This window comes from Watersipora subatra, chromosome 2 (assembly GCF_963576615.1).
Source record: "Watersipora subatra chromosome 2, tzWatSuba1.1, whole genome shotgun sequence".
Lineage (NCBI taxonomy): Eukaryota > Metazoa > Bryozoa > Gymnolaemata > Cheilostomatida > Watersiporidae > Watersipora > Watersipora subatra.
The window spans coordinates 46,223,995-46,249,318 of NC_088709.1; the positions used below are offsets into that span (position 1 = coordinate 46,223,995).

The window sequence follows — 25,324 nt, forward strand, 5'->3', positions numbered from 1 at the left end:
TTGTTTCCGGTTTTGGTCGCGAGACTTTTTAAAGCTATATGACTCTGCCAGTACAGAGCTGTATAACTTCACAGAGTTTTGCTGCTAACGGATGCGCATATCGGAGCTCGCACGGCTCCAAACAAACAAGCCGCTCCCACTATTGTTTTATATAAGTTATAATGAAGAGGCCGCTACACTAACCACCAAAAATTACTCCCATTGGCAGTCGCTCTGAAATTGATTGTTGTATTATACACCATTTGAAAAATGACAAAATTCTCTACAAGAAACTACCAATGATTCTTTGTAATAAAGTAAAGTAAATGCAAAAGAGTGAGATGTTGAGAGTGAGGTAAGAATATTCCATTAGAGATCAGTATGTCGATTGGGTTTGTTTATAATCAAGCGTTTTTGTTTCCGGCTTTTGGTCACGGGATTCTGTGAAACTATACGACACTGGGCCGGACCACTTATCCATTCTACTATAATACATATAAGCACCAAATTATTCTACAACAATTCAAATGTTTGTTTACAGCTGACTAAAAACATTAAAGTATCTTGAGAAGTTTTTCCACTCATGGGTCATCAGAGAATCACCATCCAGGTCATATATCAATAAGTGACAGGGAAGGGACAATTCCAAGTTTATAGAGACGCGTAAAATAAAGAATAATTTAGTGTGTACTCAAAAATAGTTACTTATTCAATATTTTGTCACTTGGACCCTTCTAGTGTATATATAGAGAACCTGAAAGCACTCTAACTCGTCGCTGCATCGTTACTCACCCAAGGCTCGCTGTTTTCAAGGGTAAAACAATCTTCCAATTCTCTCAAGCACTAGCATGGTATAGAACCCCAGTTGAGTGATAGTCAGGAGGCCAGCAAAAACAATCATTCTCAATTTATTCAGAAAAGCAACTACTATAAGGGCAGTGAAAAAATTGTATCCATTTTATTAATAAATTGATTCACATTGCAAAAGAACTAAAATTCTCAATAATGACAAGAGACCATGTAAGTACAATGAACTGAAAAGATATATTATATATAACAAAATAAATGTATCACAGAATACCACTAATTAATGACTCCATAGCGGCATCGTGTATCTTCTGAGTAGGCACATCAGAGGTCTACAACAGACATGCTTCATTCACAGCTTTTCAAAAAAAGCATATGATTGAAATTGCAGTGCAATGTTGGTGGAAACATGCCAGAGTTGCTTATGCTTTGTGCAAGCCCACCCAACTTAAACACTTGCTAACTACATAGAGTTTTCATAGTCAACCTGGTTACTTACCATACTAGGGAGTGTTACCTTATTAGGCTGTGTTACAATATTTGATAGTGTTGCCATATTTGGTAGTGTTACCATATTTGGTGGTGTTACCATATTTGGTAGTGTTACCATATTTGGTGGTGTTACCATATTTGGTAGTGTTACCATATTTGGTGGTGTTACCATATTTGGTATTGTTACCATATATGGTGGTGTTACCATATTTGGTGGTGTTACCATATTTGGTGGTGTTACCATATTTGGTAGTGTTACCATATTTAGTAGTGTTATTAAGTATCTGTGTTGTACACTTAGTAGGATTATTTTATGCATTGAAAATGTTGTTACAATTTCAGCACCAAATACAAATTGCTGAAAGCTAGCAACGATTGTTTCACTCTAACACGTATTGATAACTCTGGCCCTTGCAATATTTACATAGAATATTAGTGAGACAAAACAATGAATCCATAGAGTAAACACAAAGAATTGAAGGTTCATAGAAATACTCACAGCCATTTGCTTGTCAATCAGGGCTAAGGATTTTTTGGCTATTGAAAAGTGCTCCGACTTGCCCTTACTTTTACCAGCTGCCAACTTCTGTGAACACTGTAAGGAGGCAGAGAGTAAAGGACTGGAGGCATGACAAACATCCTACCTCCTACACAAGAGAGAAACAACACAGAATGATATAGTCATTACATACCAGAATTGTTCCATAGAGGGCACGCATGTTGCTCTGAGACAGTTTATATGCCTGAGTGAAATAGGTTCTGGCCTGCTCAAAATCACCTTGACTGTACTTTATCTATAAGATATCATACTCCACGTGACAGGTGTGACAGGTGTCTTATAACAAACAGCTACATTTATACAGGAATTGTAAGTAAATTTCGACAGGCAACTTTATAGCCAGAGCCTTCATGATGCAGAACGCTAGTTTACCACTTGTGGCCAACTTCATAACACTGTGCCTATACTTGGTGACTTTAGAGTTCCTACGAGTATCTGGGGTACACAATATCTATTACTGACAAGGAGGTCTGTGACGAGAAATCACGAAGGAATGCATAAAACCATAAACTTGAAGTTATCTTCTACTAGCTGCTTTGAATGATATACAACAGAGTAACAATTGCTCTATTGATAAGGGTAGAACCTAAAGATGAATCCAATGAAACCATTTTAGCATTAACCACAGGCATCTGTTGGATGGCGTAAATGATTTTATTAGCGTAGCCTAGAAATATTAACTATTACAAAGATTACAGACTACAGTTTTAAGAGGTATATACTTAACCAATGGCAGAGAGGCCTCAATCACTGTATTATTATATACCATTGTGTACCAAATAGTAGTAGTAAATACAATTCATAACCTGAACAATAGTTCTTACATATGCACTATGTGTACTCACATACATACATCTATGTGTAACCATACGCATACCTCTATGTATACCCATATGCGTACCTCTATGTATACCCATATGCATACCTCTATGTATACCCATATGCATACCTCTATGTATACCCATATGCATACCTCTATGTATACCCATATGCATACCTCTATGGGTAGGAAATTCGAAAGAGTCTTTAGTATAATTACTAGCAAACCTTTGACCACAGTGATGGTGGAGTCAGAGTGAAACTTTGGGAAAATAGTACCTAACATTCCCAGTATAATACTGGGTAAACATAAAACGTGCAACAAGGGCTCATTGTATCGGGAATAACCAGCCAACCTCAGCATATCTCTGATGATACAAGTGGTTGTTGGGGTTGTTCAATATCAGCTCTTCTGTGCAGAAGGCAGCTTTTTCATAGTCACACTGACTGAGGTAGAGATCACACAACTCCAACCAGGCCTCAAAGTCCATACAGTTTCTATAAAAGTATGCGGTCACATCCCCAACTAAAGATTCCAGCAACACATGAAACAGTACAGAAATGTAATTGAGAACAACTTGGTTCTACAGATACATCTAAACTCAGCTCTTTATAAAATATAAAACAAACTTTCATAAACAGCGCCAACATGCTTCGAATGAGTAAGGAGTTGCCCACTGTCGACAATTCGCACCCTAACGTGTCACCAATTCAGAGTGGCACTATATACATGTATATATATATATATGTAGATCTTTCCGATATTTGTGAAGTATCCCTCAAAACAAAACTTGTTAAATTAAAGTTGACTTGCTTTCGGGTGGCGGTCACCTTTCAATTCATCCGTAGTCAACTAGTTGCACGAACTAAGCCATGATGCCTGTTGGGAATTGATCACAATGCTGAAACTTTTTACCTCCAACGAAGAGAGCTTAATAAATTAAGATAAAATAGCAGAATTCTATTTATTAACTTTACCAAAAAGTTTGTGAAAAGGAAAACCCAAGATGGAGCGTACGTGACGAGTGAGCAGTCGCAGAAGTCAACCAGAAGAGCCCAAAACATCACCGAACCAGAGATTAATTAGTAACGTTGTAGCAGTGTTTTTGACACCCCCGTATACACTCTTAATGCACTGCCTGGATTGACCGCAGCAATTGATTCTTTGCAAACAAAATGTTGCAAAAAGGATGCCCACATTTTCTAAAGCGATATTCAAGTAGCCATCATGCTGATTGTGGCGAAGAAGCCTCAGCTCTAAAGGTATCTAAAGAAACTAAAAACTAGGGCCCCACAAGTCTGTAGGTTTAAAGGCCAGGGGGTTACTCAGTTGATTACCTTAGTCTCCAAATACAGGTATGGCATACGAATACAGGTATGGCATACAAATACAGGTATGGCATACAAATACAGGTATGGCATACAAATACAGGTATGGCATACAAATACAGGTATGGCATACAAATACAGGTATGGCATACAAATACAGGTATGGCATACAAATACAGGTATGGCATACAAATACAGGTATGGCATACAAATACAGGTATGGCATACAAATACAGGTATGGCAAACAAATACAGGTATGGCATACAAATACAGGTATGGCATACAAATACAGGTATGGCATACAAATACAGGTATGGCATACAAACACAGATATGGCATACAAATACAGGTATGGCATACACACCAATTTGCATGCTAAGAAACTAGATAGCAACCACTCAAGGTCACAAATGCTTACATTTCTAGATATTTGTTGAGTGTCTGAACGGCTTCTGATATTTTACCCTGAGACTTGCGTAGAGATGCCATCCTCTTCTGCGTTGCCTGCAATGACATGACATACATAATGATATGACATACATAATGACATACGCAATGACAGGACACTTGCCATGACGTGACAGCACAGTGACAGGATGACATGCCGTAATACATAACGAGCTCAGTTTTATAAAACTGCTGCACTAGGCTGTTCTCTGCTATTCATATGGCTGTATAATAACATTTGAATAAAATGCCAACTGCTAGAAAAATTGAGCGGAAAATTAATGTTTACGATTCAGAGAGTTAAGGGAACACAACTCATGGAATGACGTAATATTTCTGCTTCCAAATTTTGAAAATTGTTTCTTTGTCACTTTCTTCAAAGCGTTGAAACAAACAAAAATATTAAGTCAGATCCTCAGGCAGCAAGAGTTTTACAGCGCGTACCCTCCACACAACAGGACTATAAACAAATCATTTTATAACTGAAAATAGTAATCTTTGAAGATTTTAACTGCATCTAGCAATATCAGATTTGTATGAATGACCGAGCAATGTAACATTACCATGGTCATTCATATCAGTTCATTACAATAAAAAATTTAGCCAACATAATTTTAGTGTAAACTCAAAACCATAAATCGACTAGTTCATGAACTTATGTGTACCTTTGATATCAAAATGACAAATGTTGCTCAGAAACTTGAAAAGATGGCAACCACGAACAAAGATATCTTTGAAGGATAAAATGCAGTGAATGGAAGGAAGATGATTAACTTACAGAATCCACAGGGTCATCCGCGAGAATGCTTGCGTATATCTCTTCTGCTTCATCAAACCTAAAAATATGAAGCAATCCTCATCTACTAACAAATGTTTAACAACAGGTAATGCCCTTCAACAGGTGCGTGTTAAGAATCCGGAAAACATCCCATACCCTAGGACACACGTATTCGCGACATCTAACTTTCGCGGAGCCATCCTCTCACACAAATTTCATGAGCGAAACTAAACTATCATAACGAACGAAAACGCGAAATTAAATAGCTTTGTTTATTGATGGCCATTGATATCCACAATAAAATCGTCATATTATAAATGCAGGCAATTTTTGTGTGTGGTTGGGCTCATTGGTCAATTTCTGCTAAACTTATTATAGCTAATACACCGACTGAGCAGCATGGTAAAGCAAATTAAAATAACCAGTTTTTTTTGGAAAAGCCAAGACAAATGAGGAAGATGATGATTTTAGTTTAGTCACTGAATTTTTAACTGATGAGGATGAAAGTCTGGTAGGGAAAGTCATAAAATTGAATAATAATTATTGTGGTGATGAATTTTACTACCAACCAAAAACAATAACAACCCTGAGCCATGGACACCGCATGCTATAAATACTTGAGATCTAATATTGGTACCACATCAGCCACGGCGGCAGGGACCTTGATGTCATTGATAGTCCAAGAAACAAATGGCAGCAAGTGATCAAATTGCATTATCGATCTCGGCAACACATTTCTATTTGCGGCTCACAAATACAAACTAGTCCCAAATAGATTTTTTTCCTCTTACCAGTGAACTGGACCGGAGGAATCTAATTGTGTTTGTTCCACTTCATTTATTTTCACTTCACTATATTTTCACACTCATCAGAGTGGCGAAATTAAGTTACAGCAAAATTTTACTCTGTATGCTACTCACGAAACTAAATACAAGCGAAATATAAGTGTCCTAGGGTAGATGAGAAACCTGATCAGTATTATAAAGGATGTTCAACACTGAAGGGTTCACCCTTACAATGCTGCATGTGAAGATGAACGTGCACGAAAGTTTGGTAGATTTTATCAGAAAGTATCATAATTCTTTTGAGATACTTTTTAATAAAATGAGAACGATTGGTTTTGATATTGAGGTGATCTGACAGCCAGGCAGTTACAAAATAGAATTTGACGAAACTTGATCACACTTAAAACGCCCTAAAGCAAAATACACACCAGGTAATGTAACTAGTTGCTATCATTGCTATGGTTGATATCGACTAAAGATGTCATAGTAGCACTTTCACTTGATCTGAGTGTTTCAACAGTGATCAAGTTGTGACGATTTTAATCCTGAAACATCCTGGTAGTCAGATCACCTCGAACATCAAAAACAATTGCAAATGATAAAAAAATACCAATATTTTCTGATAAGATTCACAAAAATTTTGCGTAGGTTCATCTTTAAAGGAAAACTATTTACTAAACAGAACAATAAAATTGACATAAATCATGACTTCATTTCCATTGATAGGAGATGAAGTTGACAAAGACAATGGACACTATATGTTTACTAAGAATACTAGTAAGGAATTACACAAGGAGAAGACGATTTCGACTGTTCCAACCATCAGGGTAGAGTTACATAGTGTGTCTTTATGACCAATCACAAATTACCCTTCAAACAGCAGAGGACTAATCAAGACTGAGCATACGCATGCTAGTAAGAAGTATATGCCACTCTGAATTGTAAGTCTAAACCATGTAGGAATATGCTTACATAGACCTCTAAACAATGACCAGCAGCAGTGGATAATCGATATTCTATTCACGATATACTAGAGCAGCAGCCAATTACCGTTTAGTTGAAGTAAAACAATGATATTTTATATATAGTAGCACATACTTGCCCCTCGCTTCTAAGTACATGCCACGTAACCTAAGAAGTCTGTTGCTCCCTGAGAACTGTGCATGCAACAGATCGTAGACATCCTGCAACATAGTATTGCATGCTATACCCAGTGTATAGCTGTATGTTATACACACAATATAGCATATCACTGTATGTTATACACACAATATAGCATATCACTGTATGTTATACACACAATATAGCATATCACTGTATGTTATACACACAATATAGCATATCACTGTATGTTATACACACAATATAGCATATCACTGTATGTTATACACACAATATAGCATATCGCTGTATGTTATACACACAATATAGCATATCACTGTATGTTATACACACAATATAGCATATCACTGAATGTTATACACACAATATAGGATACCACTGAATGTTATACACACAATATAGCATATCACTGTATGTTATACACACAATATAGCATATCACTGTATGTTATACACACAATATAGCATATCACTGTATGTTATACACACAATATAGCATATCACTGTATGTTCACAATGAAGTTTGAGAACAAAAGATAAGATGATAGTGTGACACTTACTGTTGTCACGGCGATGTCTCCCACATCTAGGCTTGCTATAAATGCCTGCTCTAGTACTAGCCATTCTATAAGTGATAAGTGTTACAGTCAATAACTCTCAGTAACATTTATACATAACTTTTCAATAGCCGACTAGCTCTAGACAGCTGTCTGGCCTGCGAATATGCTGGAACACCTCGAGTCTAGCTACTGCTACGAGCATGAGACAAAAGTGAAACCCATATAATGAAAGTGTCAAAACTTAATCCTCAGAGTCATACTAAAATGTCATTGCTCTAAATTCAGAACAGATCACTGGCCAAGAGTATAATAACGGATCAGTTCTGATTGGAAATCTGACAGCTCAGCTTACTGTCTGCACCAAGTCGGCCAATATGGGACGAAATAAATCTCCTCCACAGGTCCACTACTTCCTTGCTCTGGCGTATGTTCTCATCTCGCATCTGCTGAAGCCGCCTCTCAGCACCTGAAATAATATAAAACAACCGTAAAGGTAAATGGTAAAATAACTCTATACATAAGTTATTACAGTTGTGTATTCAGTCCCCAAAAAGGTTTTAGAACTCTAGCTAGCAGTTTTTTTTAGCAAATAATGGGTGAATTATCAATATCTGCTAAAAAGTCAGCAAGTGATATGCATTGCAAAAAGCATATCATTGACTACAAATCAAATACAGCCATACAATGTTGAATGTTTTCACTTCTATATCAACTAAGCCAGCTTGATTAACACAGAAAAAACAATTTTGACTGTAATCTATATACAGTATATACATCTCAAAGTTTGTGTGTAGATGTGTGTAAGTGTTTCAGTTTGTCCAGCTATAGCTATTAAGATTTAGGAATGAACTATCCGTGAATGAGCTATCTGGATTTGATCTCTGAACCTCCAATGCGCCAGGCAAATATTTTACTAAGCTACGCGAGATGCATTGAATTCCGAGGCGATATGAGTCGGTATGTAGACGAAAATACGCATACCACTCTGCGCGGCGCAACGTAATTTTATGCTTGCTCTCGCGGCTGTTATCAGTAAGTACTCAAAGTACTAGCTTGCTCAAATTAGCTATTGGCAATGTGCCAGGCTAATGGCACGCAACTACGTTAAATGTCACTGTTTATAAGCTGATTTCTAATACCCGTGCATTCCGCTAGTTTTTACTATAATTGAGAGTCATGCCCATCCATTTGTCCCAAACCACAACTGGATACATATGTTTATGTTATCGGTGTTCATTTGCATCCGTTTTTAGTCTTTCCATCAGAAGATTGAACCGTTCTAATTTTTTAGCTGATTAATTCACATACGAAAAAGGAATGAACAAAGAGTTTTAACTTCACCACATTTATTTTGATTTGGTCAAAGCTTGCAAACACAGTGATTGTAGATACTTCATTAAAACATGATGCCAATTAATGTCTATTATAGGCCTATTATAAGAAAAAGATGCATGACTATTTTGACATCCAACTTGTGATGTTTTATATTGGTATGATGCTCAAACTCCATCTAACCTTTCTATAATTTTGCCAAAAGTTGATGTACTAATTTTGATTGAATAGATGCTAAAGCTGAAGTGGTAGCCTGTACAACTGGTAACATCGGTGATTCGCTAAACTGCGCTGAGACTCAGCATGTTTTTATCCAGAATGGTCAAATATAGTTCGTTATGACAATTGTGCTGATATACTTTTGTTGTTTGCCATTTCGTACAGTATTATGAAATCTTGTAAAAGGTTGGGTGTAATTTATTTTATAGATTTCATTATTTCAATACATTCAGACTTGTTTCTTTGTGCAAACAAGAATTATTAGTGTAATGCATTGAGATTAAGAGAAACTAGCTTCCTTTGTTTGTGATAAAAATTATACTTGTATAATTTATTCTAAACGCCCCAGCTTAGATACCTGAGCAACTTTGTGTACTACCATAACAGATATCTGAGCAACTTTGTGTACTACCATAACAGATATCTGAGCAACTTTGTGTACTACCTCAACAGATAGCTGAAAACTTTAACTCATAATACCTACAGTAGAATGCTCTGCATGACTCATGCACTTGTGTTGCTTATGTGGATCAGCATCCAGCAAATTCAAATATGAGATAAATTAAACAGTAAAAAAAAATTAATAAGTTGAGAAATAGCTAGAGAGATACTACTTGGAACAAAGTAAAATAATTGAGTAAAAACCTAAATACCTTAACCCTTTCGCGGGCGAATTTTCAAAACTAAATCAGACTCCCATGGGCGAATTAATTTTCCAAAAAATCAATTTTTTTTAAAAGGTTCATACACTTTTCTGTGTGTTATTATGTGTATATATCTATGTTTAAAGGTGCATATGTATACATGTATATGTCCATGGGCAAATATATATATTATAAATAAATAAAAATGTATAACATAAATATATGCTTTTCATAATAATTGTCTATTTACGAATGATATTTTCGAAAGCATTCTCCTTTACAAAGGCCCACATCACAGTCTTTGCATCATGTACTTATTCGTGTAACAAAGAGCTCCCACAAAGATGTACTTCCTGGATTGACAGGTTCTAAAAACTTTTCAAAATACTCTACTGGTTGAGCATCTACTGGAGTAAATACTGGGCCTGTCACTGCTATAAACTGCTAAATTGTAGGAGATTTATCTCTGTTTATGTTGGTTATATTCTTCCAGGCACTGGCATCGCTCCTACTCACATCCTCATTATTACTGCTACCAGCCTTTTATTCACTGTCACTTCCAGATGTAAAGTCATTCCAATCAAAATCCAAACCTGATTCACCGTCATCTCTTGCTACTAAATCTAAAAAGTCACTGTCAGCTCTGAATCTTCTAGTAATTTCGGTACTAGTACTTGCTTTATTAGAATAATCTCGGGAGGTTCTTTTAGAAGTCGCCATGACAGTAAACTAAATTCAAACTCTCGAAAAATTTGGTAAATAAAAGCTAAAACCGAACCAAGAAAAATAAAAGTTGATAAATTATTTAGAACAATTTTCTAATTTTTTTCGAAAGTTTATTTGTTCATCACTGCTAAAAACGATCGTTTTTTTCACAATTTTAAAGTCAATTTTTGAGGCTAACCGAAACTACGATATCGTAGCTTGCTATTTGTAAAAAAATTAAATAAAAAACGGCATTTAGCTAACCAGAAACTGCAATAATAAAATACGTTACTGAAACGACAAAAACGTCGCACTGCCCATTAGCAGCCGTATCGCAAAGCGACAAAAACGTCGCTCTGCCCGCGAAAGGGTTAACAACTAAATACCAAGGATATAACATAATATTTAATTTATTTTCATGTATTCAAGTATCACGAATTTAATTAAACATCAAATATCTAACAAAGTATATACACTCATGTACCTAATATCTAACAAAGTATATATGTACATTCATGTAGCTAACCAGCTGAAGACTAAGCTCAGAACACAAGCTAACTAAATTATAAAAGAAGATAAACAGTTGGTGCAACAAAAAGAAGTCGAAATAATTGTGATCGATCTCTTCTCATAATCTCTTGTCATTAGGTGACAATTTGAGAACTTTACTTTTAATTAATTAGAATTGATAAGTCTGACACAAACGTAAAACATAATTACACAGCTTTTATTTTGGCTCACTTGCATTTAATCATGTGGACAGAATTAGGATTTATATATCCAGGATATACTCAATCACATTCGCGTCTAAGATGCATTATAGTCATGTGCAAAAGATTTTTCAAATTTTACTGCTTTAATCTTGTCCCGATAACAAAACCAAGTTGCGACTATTAGCCTACTACTACTATTAGCCTACTACGTTTGAATTGGTCAGGGTATACATATGTACCTGAGGGTATACATATGTACTAACAGGGTATACATATGTACTAACTGGGTATACATATGTACAAACTGGGTATACATATGTACTAACTGGGTATACATATGTACTAACAGGGTATACATATGTACTAACAGGGTATACATATGTACTAACAGGGTATACATATGTATACCCTGTTAGTACATATGTAAACCCTGTTAGTACATATGTATACCCAGTTAGTACATATGTATACCCAGTTAGTACATATGTATACCCAGTTAGTACATATGTACTAACTGGGTATACATATGTACTAACAGGGTTTACACATGTACTAACTGGGTATACATATGTACTAACAGGGTATACATATGTACTAACAGGGTATACATATGTACTAACAGGGTATACATATGTACTAACTGGGTATACATATGTACTAACTGGGTATACATATGTACTAACAGGGTTTACACATGTACTAACTGGGTATACATATGTACTAACAGGGTATACATATGTACTAACTGGGTATACATATGTACTAACTGGGTATACATATATACTAACTGGGTATACATATGTACTAACAGGGTATACATATGTACTAACTGGGTATACGTATGTACTAACTGGGTATACATATGTACTAACAGGGTTTACATATGTACTAACTGGGTATACATATGTACTAACAGGGTATACATATGTACTAACAGGGTATACATATGTACTAACTGGGTATACATATGTACTAACTGGGTATACATATGTACTAACTGGGTATACATAAGTACTAACAGAGTATACATATGTACTAACTGGGTATACATATGTACTAACAGGGTATAGTTATGTACTAACAGGGTATACATATGTACTAACAGGGTATACATATGTACTAACAGGGTATACATATGTACTAACTGGGTATACATATGTACTAACAGGGTATACATATGTACTAACTGGGTATACATATGTACTAACAGGGTATAGTTATGTACTAACAGGGTATACATATGTACTAACAGGGTATACATATGTACTAACTGCACTCTGAACTTTGTTTCCTTCGACAATAGAAGAGGTCTTGCAACAAGACAAACAAGTCATAAGCATTTAGATACCAACAAAACCAGATTAACCATGTATGTTAATGTAAGTATGTAACTGTATGTTAATACTTACATTTACATAAACTTACATTAACTGTGTGTTAATGTAGGTTGTTCATGCGCACACCTTACATTAACATACAGTTTATGATTTATTATAAGAATTAGCCTAAGCTTTGTTATTGTTTACAGGTTCTAAAAACTAGTCAAATCGTTGAGAACGTGCAATGTAGCACAAAACCAAGTCCCTGATAGCTTGCGGACAGACTAATGACGGCCGATCTGAACTTTGCATACAAATGCATCTATATATATACATGTACTGTATATATTTCTCAGTGTTGGTGTGTAGGTGCGTTCAGCAATAGCGCATGCTGATTATTTTACCAATGAGGCCACACTGTCGACGCCCCTGTTAAGAAATATTTTTCATAAGGTTCAATTACTATATTTGGGGCTAAGGCCAATTCTTCTCACACGGACAATTATATTGTCTCCGTGGGAAGAGCCTTGACACTATCTCTCCATTCGGTCACAGAAAAACAGTAAGATATCTCGTTTTTACATTTGTACCAGTATCGGGAGGTACCAGTATCGTCGTATTCAAAATTTTGACGGGTAGTTTCTGGTGGAACAGTAATCTTTTTTATACACACACACGCGCGCACACACTTCTATGCAAGAATTGTTATTATTAATTCTACATATTCAGGGTTTTTTGTTTGTTTTCTTAGTTCGTATTAATTGTATCACTACCGAATCATCTTTTATTGTAATCGTAGCAAAACCAACTCAATTTAGCTATTACTTGCTAATAATTTCACATTTATGTCAAAAACTTTTTAAAGTTGTTTTGTTTTTTTTTAAATTTTTTTGATCTGCACAAAACATTTTCCCCATAATATGAAGTTTAACTCATTCGCACCCGACGAATTTCTAGGCGATCAGCCCCAGATACCGCTAATTTTTCAGAAAATTGTCGTAATTCAAATTACTACTACAGGAGACAGACTTGAGATAATTTATTCAATCAAATTTCAAAAGAACCAACCAAGTCTCCTCTTTCAAAATATAGTACATTCATATAGACACCTTGTGTCCCTTTTATGTAGATCCGTGCCTCAAAGAAGGTAGTTTCAGGAAATTTCAAATTTTGAAAAAATTGTCATTTGCTGAAACAAAGTTAGATTTGCACCATAAAAATTATAAAATATACAAAGTTTGACTGAAATTACTCATTTATTACAGACAATACATATTTATGATTATTATTTATACATATGCAGTTAGTGATGAACATGAAAATCATGAAACTCTAACTTCGAACCTTTCCTCGCGAGCATCATCCTTCAAACAAAATCATAGCAAATCTATATGCCAATATAACTCAAATAAAACATGAAAATGTTTCAAATAATAAAAATATGTTCAATAACTCTGTTTTTGACTTTTCAGACTTCATAGACAGCTCTATGAATCAATATGATCCTATCGAAACTGAAAGATAACGTTAGTCCGACTACGGCTGGCAGCGTGAAGAGTGCATTTTCATTCGAGCATAACGATACAAATTGGCAAAATTAAAAGTTAATAAAAACTTTGAAACACTAAAAATAATGTTTTGATTTGATTTATGCAGTCTTTGAATGTCTTACCACTTCTGAATCTGCATATTTACTTCTGGAGTTGAAAAAAAATTATCACGAATGATAAAATTTCAAGTCGGCATGACGATTTCCGGTTTTGATAGAAACTGAGATGGGTGTACTAATTTGGTTATAACTTTTGCCGGAGACGTCATAAAGGCATATTTTAAAGTTTGTCTGATTGGCCAAAACTTTGTCTTTCTAACTAATCAAAAATATTCTTTTATAATTTAAAAATAACGATGCAAGGAGTTGGTAAATTTCAGACGCGAGTTAACTCGCGTTGGGTGCATAGCTACGTTATAAATATGCGAGTTAACTCGCGCCTGGGTGCGAATGAGTTAAGAGTTGTTTGACAAAGATTGAAAAGCTTTACGGTTGTTTTTAATTTCTCTCTTAAGTTATTTCAAAAACACAAAACACTTTTCTCATGATATGTAGTTTGAAAGTTAGAATGGCAAATGTTGTTATATATATATTAAATACAATTTTCTGTCCAATGAATTTTTTATTACCCAGGCACCTATAGTATCTACTATATAAACGGCAATCGTTGTGTGTGTGTGTATGTGATTGAGTGTCCGCGGTATAGAGTACCGTACTTTTCGGACTATTAGCCGCTACTTTTATATAAGGGCGTGTCTATTCTGTGGTTTTTTTCCACCGCTAGGGCGCATTAACGGGAATCTCCGGTTAGTATCTCTATTATAATACGTAACCTACTATTCATCGTAGGAATGGACGATAAATACTGATATGCTAATAGTATGAGTTGTCTTCTCGATATATTGAGTTACCGATAACTCCCAAATATGAGCAGTATAATCGTCGTACGAATTTCGGTCGTACGAAGCGAATGAATTAATATGTGTAGTAACGGTAAATAAATTATAGAGCGGTCTTTCTTTTTCCATTCGGTCGAACGAAGCCAGCCGAATTAATATGAGTACTGTACTAATTATCGTAATATCGTAATTTCGTAATATGGACTATTAGCCGCTACTTTTCTCTGCCGATTTGAGTCAAACGGCTTATATAAAGGAGTGGCGATTCTGTTGTTTTTCTTTCACCGCTCGGGCGCATTAACCGAAATCCCCGGTTAGCACGCTTTTTAAACGGCAAATTTTCTGCCGTGTTAAAAAGCACCTTTCCTGAGTTCTGCGGCCTATACAAAGGTGTCTATACAGCTATACAAATGTACTATTCGTTAAATAAAATAAATTAACGAGTAGTTATTTACATGCAATTAATATTTACTGCCAACGTGTACCGAGAAGGTCACGTAAACGTTTGTTTCTTGGAGCCACTGGAAAAACGCATTTCTCACCTACTAAATTTCCACATCAAAAAGGTAAGTGTTTCTTATACGATGTTGTATTGTCTATGAATTGCCACATCTCCACTACTTAATAACGTTGGATTTGCCGCTGTTCGTGATAGTGGGTCATGTTCATTTCCTTCAGCAGCCGAGTTACTAATTCTTTCCAGCTACGAGTAGGCCTACTGTAACTTACTATTACAGAACTTTCACGAGTACTTCGAGGGTTGCGATACGCTATTGTGAAAAGAAAGAAAGCAGCTGCTATCGACTTACTGTCACCCTGCATCAGCCATGACCAGCTATATGTCGCCTGCTCAAAAGTAGGCACACGCCGAAAACTGTTTCTTCATACGCCCGACAGAAAAACCAAAAATGTTGTCTATCCGCAAGTGTTGCGTTGAACTAAGGGAGAGAGAGAGAGAGAAAGGGAGAGAGAGCGAGGAGGAGAGGGGGGGAGAGGGAGAGAGAGAAGGGGAGAGAGAGGGAGAGCGAGGAGGAGAGGGGGGGGGGAGAGAGAGAGAGGGAGAGAGGGGAGAGACGGAAAGAGGGAGAGAGAGAGGGGAGAGACGGAGAGAGAGAGGGAGAAAGAGGGGGAGAGGAGGAAGAGGGGGGAGAGAGAGGGGAGAGACGGAGAGGGGGGAGAGAGGGAGGGAGAGAGAGAGGGGGAGGAAGAGGGAGGGAGAGGGGAGAGACGGGAAAGAGGGAGAGATGGAGAGAGGGAGACGTAACTGCATATTTGGAGTTGTTTTACAGTATGAAAGCCAACTCTCAATAAACCTTATGCTGCACGTGAATCTGTTACTGTAGACGGGTAATGCAGCTAGTCTATATATATATATATATCTCAACGCCCATCGTTCGGTCTGTCCAGCTACAGCCATTAAAATGTAGAAATGAAATATCATCTTCGTGCTGTAATTGATCTAGTAACCTCCAGTTCACCAGGTGATAACCTAACCAATTAGGCTACAACGATTCTACGCAACGGATTCATTGGGCGATATGAGTCGTTATTTGGGTCAAAATACGCATAGCACTCTGCGTTGTGCAACGTCACTGAAGCTTGCTCTCAAGGCTCTTAGTAGTAAGTTTAGCAATACGGATGCTAGCTCACCAACTATCCATTGGCAATGTGCCAGGCTAATGGTGGACAACTAATTTACCTGACATTGTTTATAAGCTGTTTTTAATACCGTGACACACTGGGCATTCGACTCGAATACATGTATATGGGTATGTCCATAAATAAATTAATTCTGAAGGACTTTTTCGAAAAGAAAGTTAAAAAAAACTTTGCATTCAATAGTAAACACCTGAAATTGTAGGAATATGTGACTCTCCTAAAGATATGCTACGTCAATGTATAACAAAATCATTATTAGATCATGGGTATTTTATGTAATATTTTAAACAAAATATCTTTAAAAACTCAACTAGTATTCAACAGGGGTTTAGAACATTGAGCCATGATTAACTGTTGTAATTGTATTATGTGACTTGTCTACTATCTATCGAAAAAATTCAAAACTGTCTATGTAGATTGATGTTCACCAGACACGCACTATACTGCAGGCATATTCTTTGTTGCAACGGCGACAGAAAAGATGAAAAAATTAGCCTAGCACTGTTATTTTTCATTAGATAAATTATTTTTTTAGGATCCTAAATTAGTTTCACACCTATTTAAAGCCGACAAGCAGACCTTCACTGTAACTTGAGAATTTTCTTTATAATTGTGTCACCATTGCAACTTGGCTACGGGAACTGTTTGTTTGGTCATTATCTACTCTTATTGTACCGATTATTATGTATACTATAGTAGTCAAAGATCAAAGGGAATATAGGCCCCATTGATCTGTACCCCCGTTTTCTGTACCCCATTTCCAACAGTGTCCCATTTCAGTGGGGCACTTTTGAAAAATGGGTACAAAAGACTAAAGATGAAGGCAAAATTTTTGACGACGTGGTCACATGTTTACTTAATCAGTGGCTTAGATTTCTATCACACTGCTACGTAAAAGATGCACAGTCGTCGTATTATGAGGTCGTAGTCGTGGTCAAAAATAAATCTCAATGAAAATGAGGTGGTTGCTCAAGGGGACTTCAGTGAAAAGTACCAAACTTTTCACCAGGACGAGATCTAATCCGCTCACTGGTCTTATAAACAGATTACATTAATTCCAATTGTGCTGTGGGGTTCTGCTGGTGTAAAAAGTTTGTGTTGTGTAAGTGACTGTACCACCCATGATAAGTATGCTGTGCATACCTTCATGGGCAAGCTCATTGGCAAAATACGTGCTGCTGACAGCAAAGTACCCAGTTTCAAAATTTTTTCTGATGGTTCAGCAGCACAGTTCAAAAACAAATTTCTCATGTCAAATCTGTATTAGTTCAAAGAAAGTTATGGTCTAGAAAATCTGGAGTGGAATTTTTTGCCACATCACATGGCAAAGGACCAATAGATGGATTGGGTGGATATTTAAAAAGGTTAGTGCGACAAAAAAGTAGGCCTACTAAGTCATAAATTGATAATCAAAGATGCCAAAGATTTTGCCATGGCATGTAATAAATCTACAGCAGAAATAATTGTGATTCCCATTACTACTATTTCTGAAGAGAAAGAATTTTTAGATCAACGTTGGCTGCTTACACATGCCTGCTTACACATTCAGCATGTACATCATGTGCAAGCAACAAACAAGTACTCGGTTTCATATAGTTGAGTCAGCCAAAGTTCTGACCAAAAAAAGCACTCCTTCGTACATCTACATCCTGTTGAAGCTGAACCTGCTTCACCATTCTCAGATGATGGCAGTCACAATGATGAAGGTGGTAATAACCAAAAAATTCTCAAGTTAAAAGTGGCCGACTTCGTTTTAACGAAAATAACGAGAGAGAAAAAGCCTTAAAAAACTATGTAGGGTTGCTCAGAGGGGTAGACAGTGAAGTCTATGAGATTAAGTTTTTAAAGCAGGCTAATTCTAGTACTAGTGCATTTACAAAAAAAACTAATGATACTTCATGGGTGACAATTGAATAGATCACCATGCCACCGTCTTGTCCGACACTAAACAAGAGAAATCAAGACTGCTTTAAAGAAGACCTATCACTAGTAGAATAAGGTCGTATTCTTAGCTATTCAATATTTTTGGAAACTCCATACTTTAAAGACTTCTAATAATACCATTGAACTTCATGTTCTTTTTAAATTCTAGATAATCTAATTACTGCTAAATGTAGGCGTATATATAAACTCTCGATTTTAGTTAGCACATTACAATTATGTTTGTTAGTTTTTACTTTATGTTAATTATGTTTAAACTCATAATTTCATTTTATTTTATCATCAATAAACCATATACACTAAAACATAATCTACAACACTAATTCTCTTCAAAATTCAGACGAGTTGCAATGGTGACACGAGGCTGTTGCAACGGTGCCAAATGCTAAGGCTTGTAATTTACCTTCACCTTGACATACATGTATATTACTATGCACATGGTTTCTATTGTAGCTATGCGTGTTCTAAACATCATAACTCAGCAAAACCATTGTGGTGTATCATAAATCACAGTTTTTCAAATAGCTAAAGTAACTTATAAGATCGCAATTCTCTGACGTCGCAAGAGTGACACACGTTTTTGAAAAGTTTGAAGACACTAGACGAGTTGTGCACATAGGTAACCAATAGGTCTATACCGGTATATCATTTCATAGAGATTTGCAAGCTCTATCAGAATATAGCGTTTAATACGTTCAAAAGACCCTTAATAAACAACTACATGCAAAAAACCTCTCTAAATGTTGCAACGGTGATTATGGACAGACCCTTATTCAAGTTTATCTATATAGGCCTACATATTCTAATCTGTCCAATGCGACCTACGGCGTTATATGGTCATAATATTAAAAAGGTTTATCTAATAGATGACACAGCGCAACTGATAAACATTTTAGTTTTACATTTCCCGACGCTTTATGGTCTCAAAGTCAAAAGTTCTGGTTTAATAGACCAAGGCTAAATTCTACACCTCATAAACAGAAAGTATGACGCTAAAATATGAGCAATAAGGAAACGATCTAATCTACTGTTAAAAACTAGGTTGATGTCAATTTGGTAACATAAAAATAGAACTTCCAATATATTGAAACTGAGATTACTACAAATTTGTCAATTTTAAGTAAAATAGTATAGCTCGTTACAAACCAGAAAAATCTTTGACTATGGGAGCTGCCATGTTGTTAGTAGTACCGAAGAACGGCTTGTTCAATCGGGTTATTCGCGATGCTTCAGTCCGACCGACTATATCCAGTAGCAGTCTATTGCCTCTTTGAGCTCTTCACCCATAGCTAGGTTGTTACAGCGTTCAAGCCTTTATGGTATAGCGGAAGTCCACAACGGGTACCCTTGGTAACGAACACAACTAGCAGTTAGTTCGCAACTACAAACATCGCACGATCGTATACGAAACTTGTTTGAGTATTTTTTAAGGAATAACCGTTGTTAACGCAGCAGTTATGATTCCTCCAAATTCATCCCTTGTCAAATACGATAATCCAGTTTTAGTTAGCAGAAATACAGAGAAAAAGACACCGAAGGTAAGAAACTACAGAAACGTAAGCTGTTCAAATTCTTGATCTGCAAACTAATGTAGTGCTCGAAGTTTTAGAGGCATTTGCAAAAATAACTTAACATTTAATGGTAATTATTTTTATAACTAATCTATAGTTTTTTTTAACAAACTTGTACGTTTTCAACTTTACGAGTTTTTGTCTCGAAATTCTAGAAGAAGACTTAGCTTGTCGTTTCTTATTGTCACGTATGATTCATTTTTACTGTAGTCTCGAGCATTAAAAGTAACATCAACATCTCCTCCTCCTGGATCAGGACCTGTTCCAACGCCACCTAGCAAAAAGCTTCCTCCAGTTGATGCCAAAAGTAACCAACAAACTGATGAGATTTTGAATTCGATTTTGCCTCCAAGAGAGTGGACCGAAAATGGCCAGCTTTGGGTGAGTGATTCTGGTTTTTGCAAAATAATATGCACAAAATGCCGAATGCTGTCGAAAGGCTAATAGACCATCTTATTGTATGCATGAAGGCTGAGTTCAGTTTATTGTCAAAGGCCAAAAAATGTTGGCTTTAGTTCCTAAAATGAATTTAAAAAATTTCAAAGTATCTAATAACCTACTATATTGGCAGGTGCAACAAGTGTCTAGCACTCCAGCCACAAGATTGGATGTGGTAAACCAACAAGAAGAGTTAGATAGACGGCTACAGCAAAGACAAGCTAGAGAAACCGGCATCTGCCCAGTGCGACGTGAACTCTACTCTCAATGCTTTGGTACTATTTCATAGCCTTTAGCCTTTAAACTTCAAGTTTTTGTGTTACCATGTTTTATAAAGGTTGCTAAGCAGACCATAAAAAACTATAGATCTTTAAAAGCCAATACGAAAAGTAAAACTAGAATAGTCAACAGGCCAAACTTTTTAGCTAAGAAAACCTGTCAGCTATGAACATTCGACATAAACAATTGAAATCAGCTTGAGCTGTTTTGTAGATGAGCTGATCAGACAGGTTACCATCAACTGCGCAGAAAGAGGATTGTTGCTGCTGAGGGTGAGAGATGAGATTAGGATGACAATAGCTGCCTATCAGACACTGTATGAAAGCAGCGTAGCTTTTGGTATGAGAAAAGCACTACAAGCCGAACAAGGGAAGGCTGATATGGAAAGAAAGGTGGGTACTGTGGCTGAGATATACCACAGAAAAGTTGTTATGCTGTCCATAACTCTCGACAGCATTCATAAAGCATTTAGTATGTTTTTTTTTTATAATTATTAGGTTTTTAAAAAACAAATTTGTAACATCTGTATGTAGAGTCAATCAGCAAACATTACTCATGTCTCAAATGAGCTCATCGCTTGTTTTAGATTTCCGAGTTGGAGCAGGATAAACGTGACTTGGAGAGGCAAGTGAATGAGTTGAAAGCACGCTGCGAGCAAATAGAGAAAAGAGCTGCTGAACTTCGTCAGGTTGAGGAGAAGAAACACGCCGAGGAATTGCAGTTCCTCAAACGAACCAATGCTCAGCTCAAGGTAAAACTAGCAGGCTTTTTCTCCCACTGGTGTATATAAACCAAACACTCAAAGCAAACTCAAATTTTGGCAACCTCCCTGATTAAACCAATTGTTAGCTTTTTGGAATGTTAACAGGAATGTTGCAAGTCTTTTGAAAACAAAGCATCTTGTTCACAGTTAAAAACTAAGATTATGATGGAAAGTTGTAAAACAGGCATTTATTAGGTCAGTCATCCTTCTATCCAGTCATATCAGCTACTTGTATCTTAATTTGATTTGTAGAATCAGCTCGAAGGTATCATAGCTCCAAACAAGAAATAAATGATTCAACGACTGGAAGATGTTCAAACCATGGGAGATAACTGCAGCTATAACCATACAAGTAAATGAGGAATGATGACAGAAAGTTATGATTGTATGACGAAATATCACACCAGACATTGGATACAATCTTGTGTATATAATATCATCTACCTGTCCTTGTTATTTATATCATGTTTGTCGAGTATAAATACATAAATACATACATTAATAGAGCTCTTAATTCACCTCAGTGACTGAAAAGACACCAAGGTCAGATATCCTCACATTTTCAGAGACTTTTAAACTCAAAGTTGCATAGTATTGTTGTGCTGCCAGAAATTATGAGACCACCAGACAATTCACGCTCATGTTCACTTTGACACCCTTGCTGGAGCGATGTAATCCATTTAATTATGACATATTGCACATCATTAGATGTAGAAATCTTTCCTTGTTCTAGCAAAATAAAGCAAAAGTTTTAATCTCATTTTATAGCAGAGGTGATGGAATTAGTGTTATTAGTGTTATATCTATATTAATAATAGTCCAACTGCTATTTACATCCCTAATGAGCCTTTTTTTACAACTATCACAAGAGCTGTTTGAATAATGTTGCTAGAGTATCACAAAGTTAATTAGTAGTGAATACAATAGGCAAATAACTAGGCTCTCTCTTGAGTCGTGTCAAGGTCATTTGCATCCAAAGTTTCATTGAAAACAATTAATTGCTAATTACTGCTCAATGGAAACACACTCGAAATTGATGGTGAAAGATTTTGCATCTACTAGTATATGTTTAGCGGTAGTTTCTAGCAAAATTGAGGCAGAAAATCATCGCTCACAGGAAATGTGTCTTAAAATGTGAGGTGGTCTCAAATTTCTGACGACACTGTAATCACTAGCTAGGAATCACTTCTTAGTACTTACTAGCAAGTTATTACTAGTAAGTTACATATTGAAACAACAATGAACTATTATCAACAGTTTTGTCTTTAGCTAAAATTGGAAACATGTCTAAACATGGAAGCAAGACAAAAAGAACAAATAGTGAAGGTCTACATTCTCATCAGATATCTTAAAATGATCATCAAAACTTGAGGTACAGCAAATACCGGTCACCATTATATAATCTACAACGCCATCTTTAAACAGTTAATGTTGAACCCGTTTCCTTTGTACTGATTAGCTAGAAACAAAAGAGACTGCTTTTTGGCAGTCGATACATTTGACTCAAGCTCATACAGGGTGCAAAGGTTGGTGGCCGTAATGTCCTGCAGGTACTTGGCAGGATCTGACATGATTAGCTCCTCAAGTAGGAGGACACCTGTCTTGAGCTGTCCGCTGTATAACATACACACAGCTGCGTTGTTCTTTGCCTACAAAGGATCAACAACAGCTATACACACGTAAGTTTTTCTATATTTCATTTCTTTGACATCAGAACGTATATTATGAACTTAATAAAAAAAGTTATATGTGTTCGATATATATATATATATATTTATATATATATATATATACTATCTATATGGTGGTTAAGTAGTCAGGCCTAGTGCTACCATCACTCCACGCTCTGAAACCTGCAGAGTGTTATAAATATATAGAATGTTGGAGTAGCCATTCCAACAATCTAGATATCTATATATATATATAGTGCAATGTTCATCACATTTGTGATTTGAGCACTCTTGTGTCACAATTTGACTTTTCTTAAAGTCTGTAAAGCAACCTAGTTGTTTCATGGCAGGAAGTCAACTCTCATTGGCAATGTTATTCATCTATCTTGCCAGCTTGGAGCTGAACTGATGAAACTTAAATAGCTGAAAAAGTACTGTTTGTATCTATATTTATGTAAATTTCAACGTCTGCCTACCTATAGCAACTAAAATCTAGGAGTGAAAGATCCATGTCGTGACGGATTCGAACTCGACACCTCCCAGTCAACAGGTGATAACCTAACCATTAAGCTACGGGCGATGCAATGGATTAATTAGGCAATATGAATCAGTATCTCGGTTAAAATACCTATAGCACTCTGCGTTACCCAACGTCACTAAAGCTTGCTCTAACAGCTCTTATTAGAACATTTAGCAATTCGGATAGTAGCTTACTCAAATTAGTGATTGGCAATGTGCCAGGCTAATGGCAAGCCTCAGACAACTACATTACCTGCCACTGTTTATAAGCTGTTTTTAATACCCATGCAATGCCAGACATTCAACTAGTACGGTATATATACAGTAATACTTCAACTTACGAGTGCTCTAATGTACGAGAAACTTGAGATACGAGCCAGCTTTTAAGCAAGCGTCAGCACTAACATACGAGCAATGTTTGAGATACGAGCACGTGAGTCAGTTGCGAAGTATGCCGGAGGTGTTTTATGAGAACAGCATCACTCTGTATTTCTCAACTACTCAGGTTATACTTTTGTACCGTGTTTTTTTGTGCGCAATTTTCAGTGCAGAATTATGTGAATTAAAAGTACGGCGCATAGACCAAAAGTTTGCCAGTAAAATGAAAGATATTGGAAAGAAAAAGCAAATGATAACAATTGATATTAAACGGAAAATTATTGTAAAATATGCGAAATGTGTATGCGTGATTGATCTAGCTCAGCAATATGACAGAAATACATCTACAATTATCAAACCGAAAGGTTGTATTCAGGGCATTTAGTTTGCAAAAGGACTAACCATAGTTTCTAAACAACACAGCGATCTTCACGACCGCTGATGGAGAGACCGCTCAGGCATTGGATAAAAGATAAACAATTAGCCGGTGACAGCGTAACTGAAACGATGTTTCAATAAAGGCGAAAAGGCCGGTGGTTAAAAGGCGAAAAGGCCTATGTGAAAAGGCCGGTGCAATCTATAAAAATTATAAAAATAGACTTTCGGACAAGTTGGCTAGTGGTCGTGCATTAACCCTTTGTGACGACACCAGTGTTCGTTCTAATCGCAACACGTTGAAAGGGCGACAAAGGCAAACGCCCTTAGATAGGTTTATCTTAAAACGGCCGGCTAGTCATAAAAGCGAAACAAAGGAAAAATTAGCTAACCAGCGAGAAACTTCCAAATATGAACGCCGAAGAAATTTTAATTACGTTAAGTTAAAAATGAAAATTTGCTTTTAGGTTTGCTTTTAAGTTTGTTTTTTAAGACTTTGATAAAATCCAAATGTATCAAATTCAACTGTTGTAATGAAGGATAACACTTATATCTCCCTCCCTGGCAAATGCTAGCGTTAGCTGCTACTGTATGTATTTAATTTTACATTTTAATTAATCACATTTCCTTGCATTGTTTTTTTATTCGTTGCTTTTTGAAAGCATGTGGTAAGT

At 36.3% G+C, this 25,324-nt stretch overlaps 3 protein-coding genes across 4 annotated transcripts in view; 1 reads left to right on the forward strand and 2 right to left on the reverse strand.

The window, feature by feature from the left end:
• Positions 1 to 871: 871 nt before the first annotated feature.
• Positions 872 to 19,840, reverse strand: LOC137387859 (ER membrane protein complex subunit 2-B-like). Its single transcript, XM_068074374.1, has 10 exons — positions 19,804 to 19,840; positions 8,030 to 8,143; positions 7,678 to 7,742; positions 7,095 to 7,180; positions 5,212 to 5,269; positions 4,405 to 4,490; positions 3,013 to 3,154; positions 1,971 to 2,072; positions 1,778 to 1,873; positions 872 to 1,118 (listed from the first exon to the last, which is right to left on the reverse strand). The coding sequence occupies exons 1-10, from the start codon at positions 19,832 to 19,834 to the stop codon at positions 1,050 to 1,052; spliced, it is 849 nt and encodes a 282-aa protein (XP_067930475.1). The 5' UTR covers positions 19,835 to 19,840; the 3' UTR covers positions 872 to 1,049.
• Positions 19,841 to 20,045: 205 nt separating this feature from the next.
• Positions 20,046 to 22,147, forward strand: LOC137388925 (33 kDa inner dynein arm light chain, axonemal-like). The gene is made up of 6 exons (XM_068075424.1): positions 20,046 to 20,195; positions 20,439 to 20,609; positions 20,800 to 20,941; positions 21,159 to 21,337; positions 21,532 to 21,696; positions 21,961 to 22,147. The coding sequence occupies exons 1-6, from the start codon at positions 20,115 to 20,117 to the stop codon at positions 21,997 to 21,999; spliced, it is 777 nt and encodes a 258-aa protein (XP_067931525.1). The 5' UTR covers positions 20,046 to 20,114; the 3' UTR covers positions 22,000 to 22,147.
• Positions 22,148 to 23,101: 954 nt separating this feature from the next.
• LOC137388924 (trafficking protein particle complex subunit 12-like) overlaps positions 23,102 to 25,324 on the reverse strand; it is a 30,384-nt gene continuing 28,161 nt past the window's right edge. Inside the window, exon 13 of one of the 2 annotated variants that reach the window (XM_068075421.1) lies at positions 23,102 to 23,357. In XM_068075421.1, the coding sequence (XP_067931522.1) occupies positions 23,112 to 23,357 (246 nt within the window). In that variant the 3' untranslated portion in view covers positions 23,102 to 23,111. The remainder of the gene's footprint in view (positions 23,358 to 25,324) is intronic. The other variant, XM_068075422.1, reaches the window with a different exon arrangement.

Bases quoted from the DNA above. Each gene is read 5' to 3' on its own strand.
- LOC137387859 (XM_068074374.1), bottom strand. From the start codon at position 19,834: ATGGCAGCTCCCATAGTCAAAGATTTTTCTG. The intron at 7,743-8,029 runs GTAAGCTGAGCT...TATCACTTATAG, and splicing joins TGGCCGACTTGGTGCAGACA to AATGGCTAGTACTAGAGCAG. The intron at 3,155-4,404 runs GTAAGCATTTGT...ATACTTTTATAG, and splicing joins CTCAACAAATATCTAGAAAT to AAACTGTATGGACTTTGAGG.
- LOC137388925 (XM_068075424.1), top strand. From the start codon at position 20,115: ATGATTCCTCCAAATTCATCCCTTGTCAAATACGATAATCCAGTTTTA. The intron at 20,196-20,438 runs GTAAGAAACTAC...TTTTTACTGTAG, and splicing joins CAGAGAAAAAGACACCGAAG to TCTCGAGCATTAAAAGTAAC. The intron at 20,610-20,799 runs GTGAGTGATTCT...CTATATTGGCAG, and splicing joins CCGAAAATGGCCAGCTTTGG to GTGCAACAAGTGTCTAGCAC.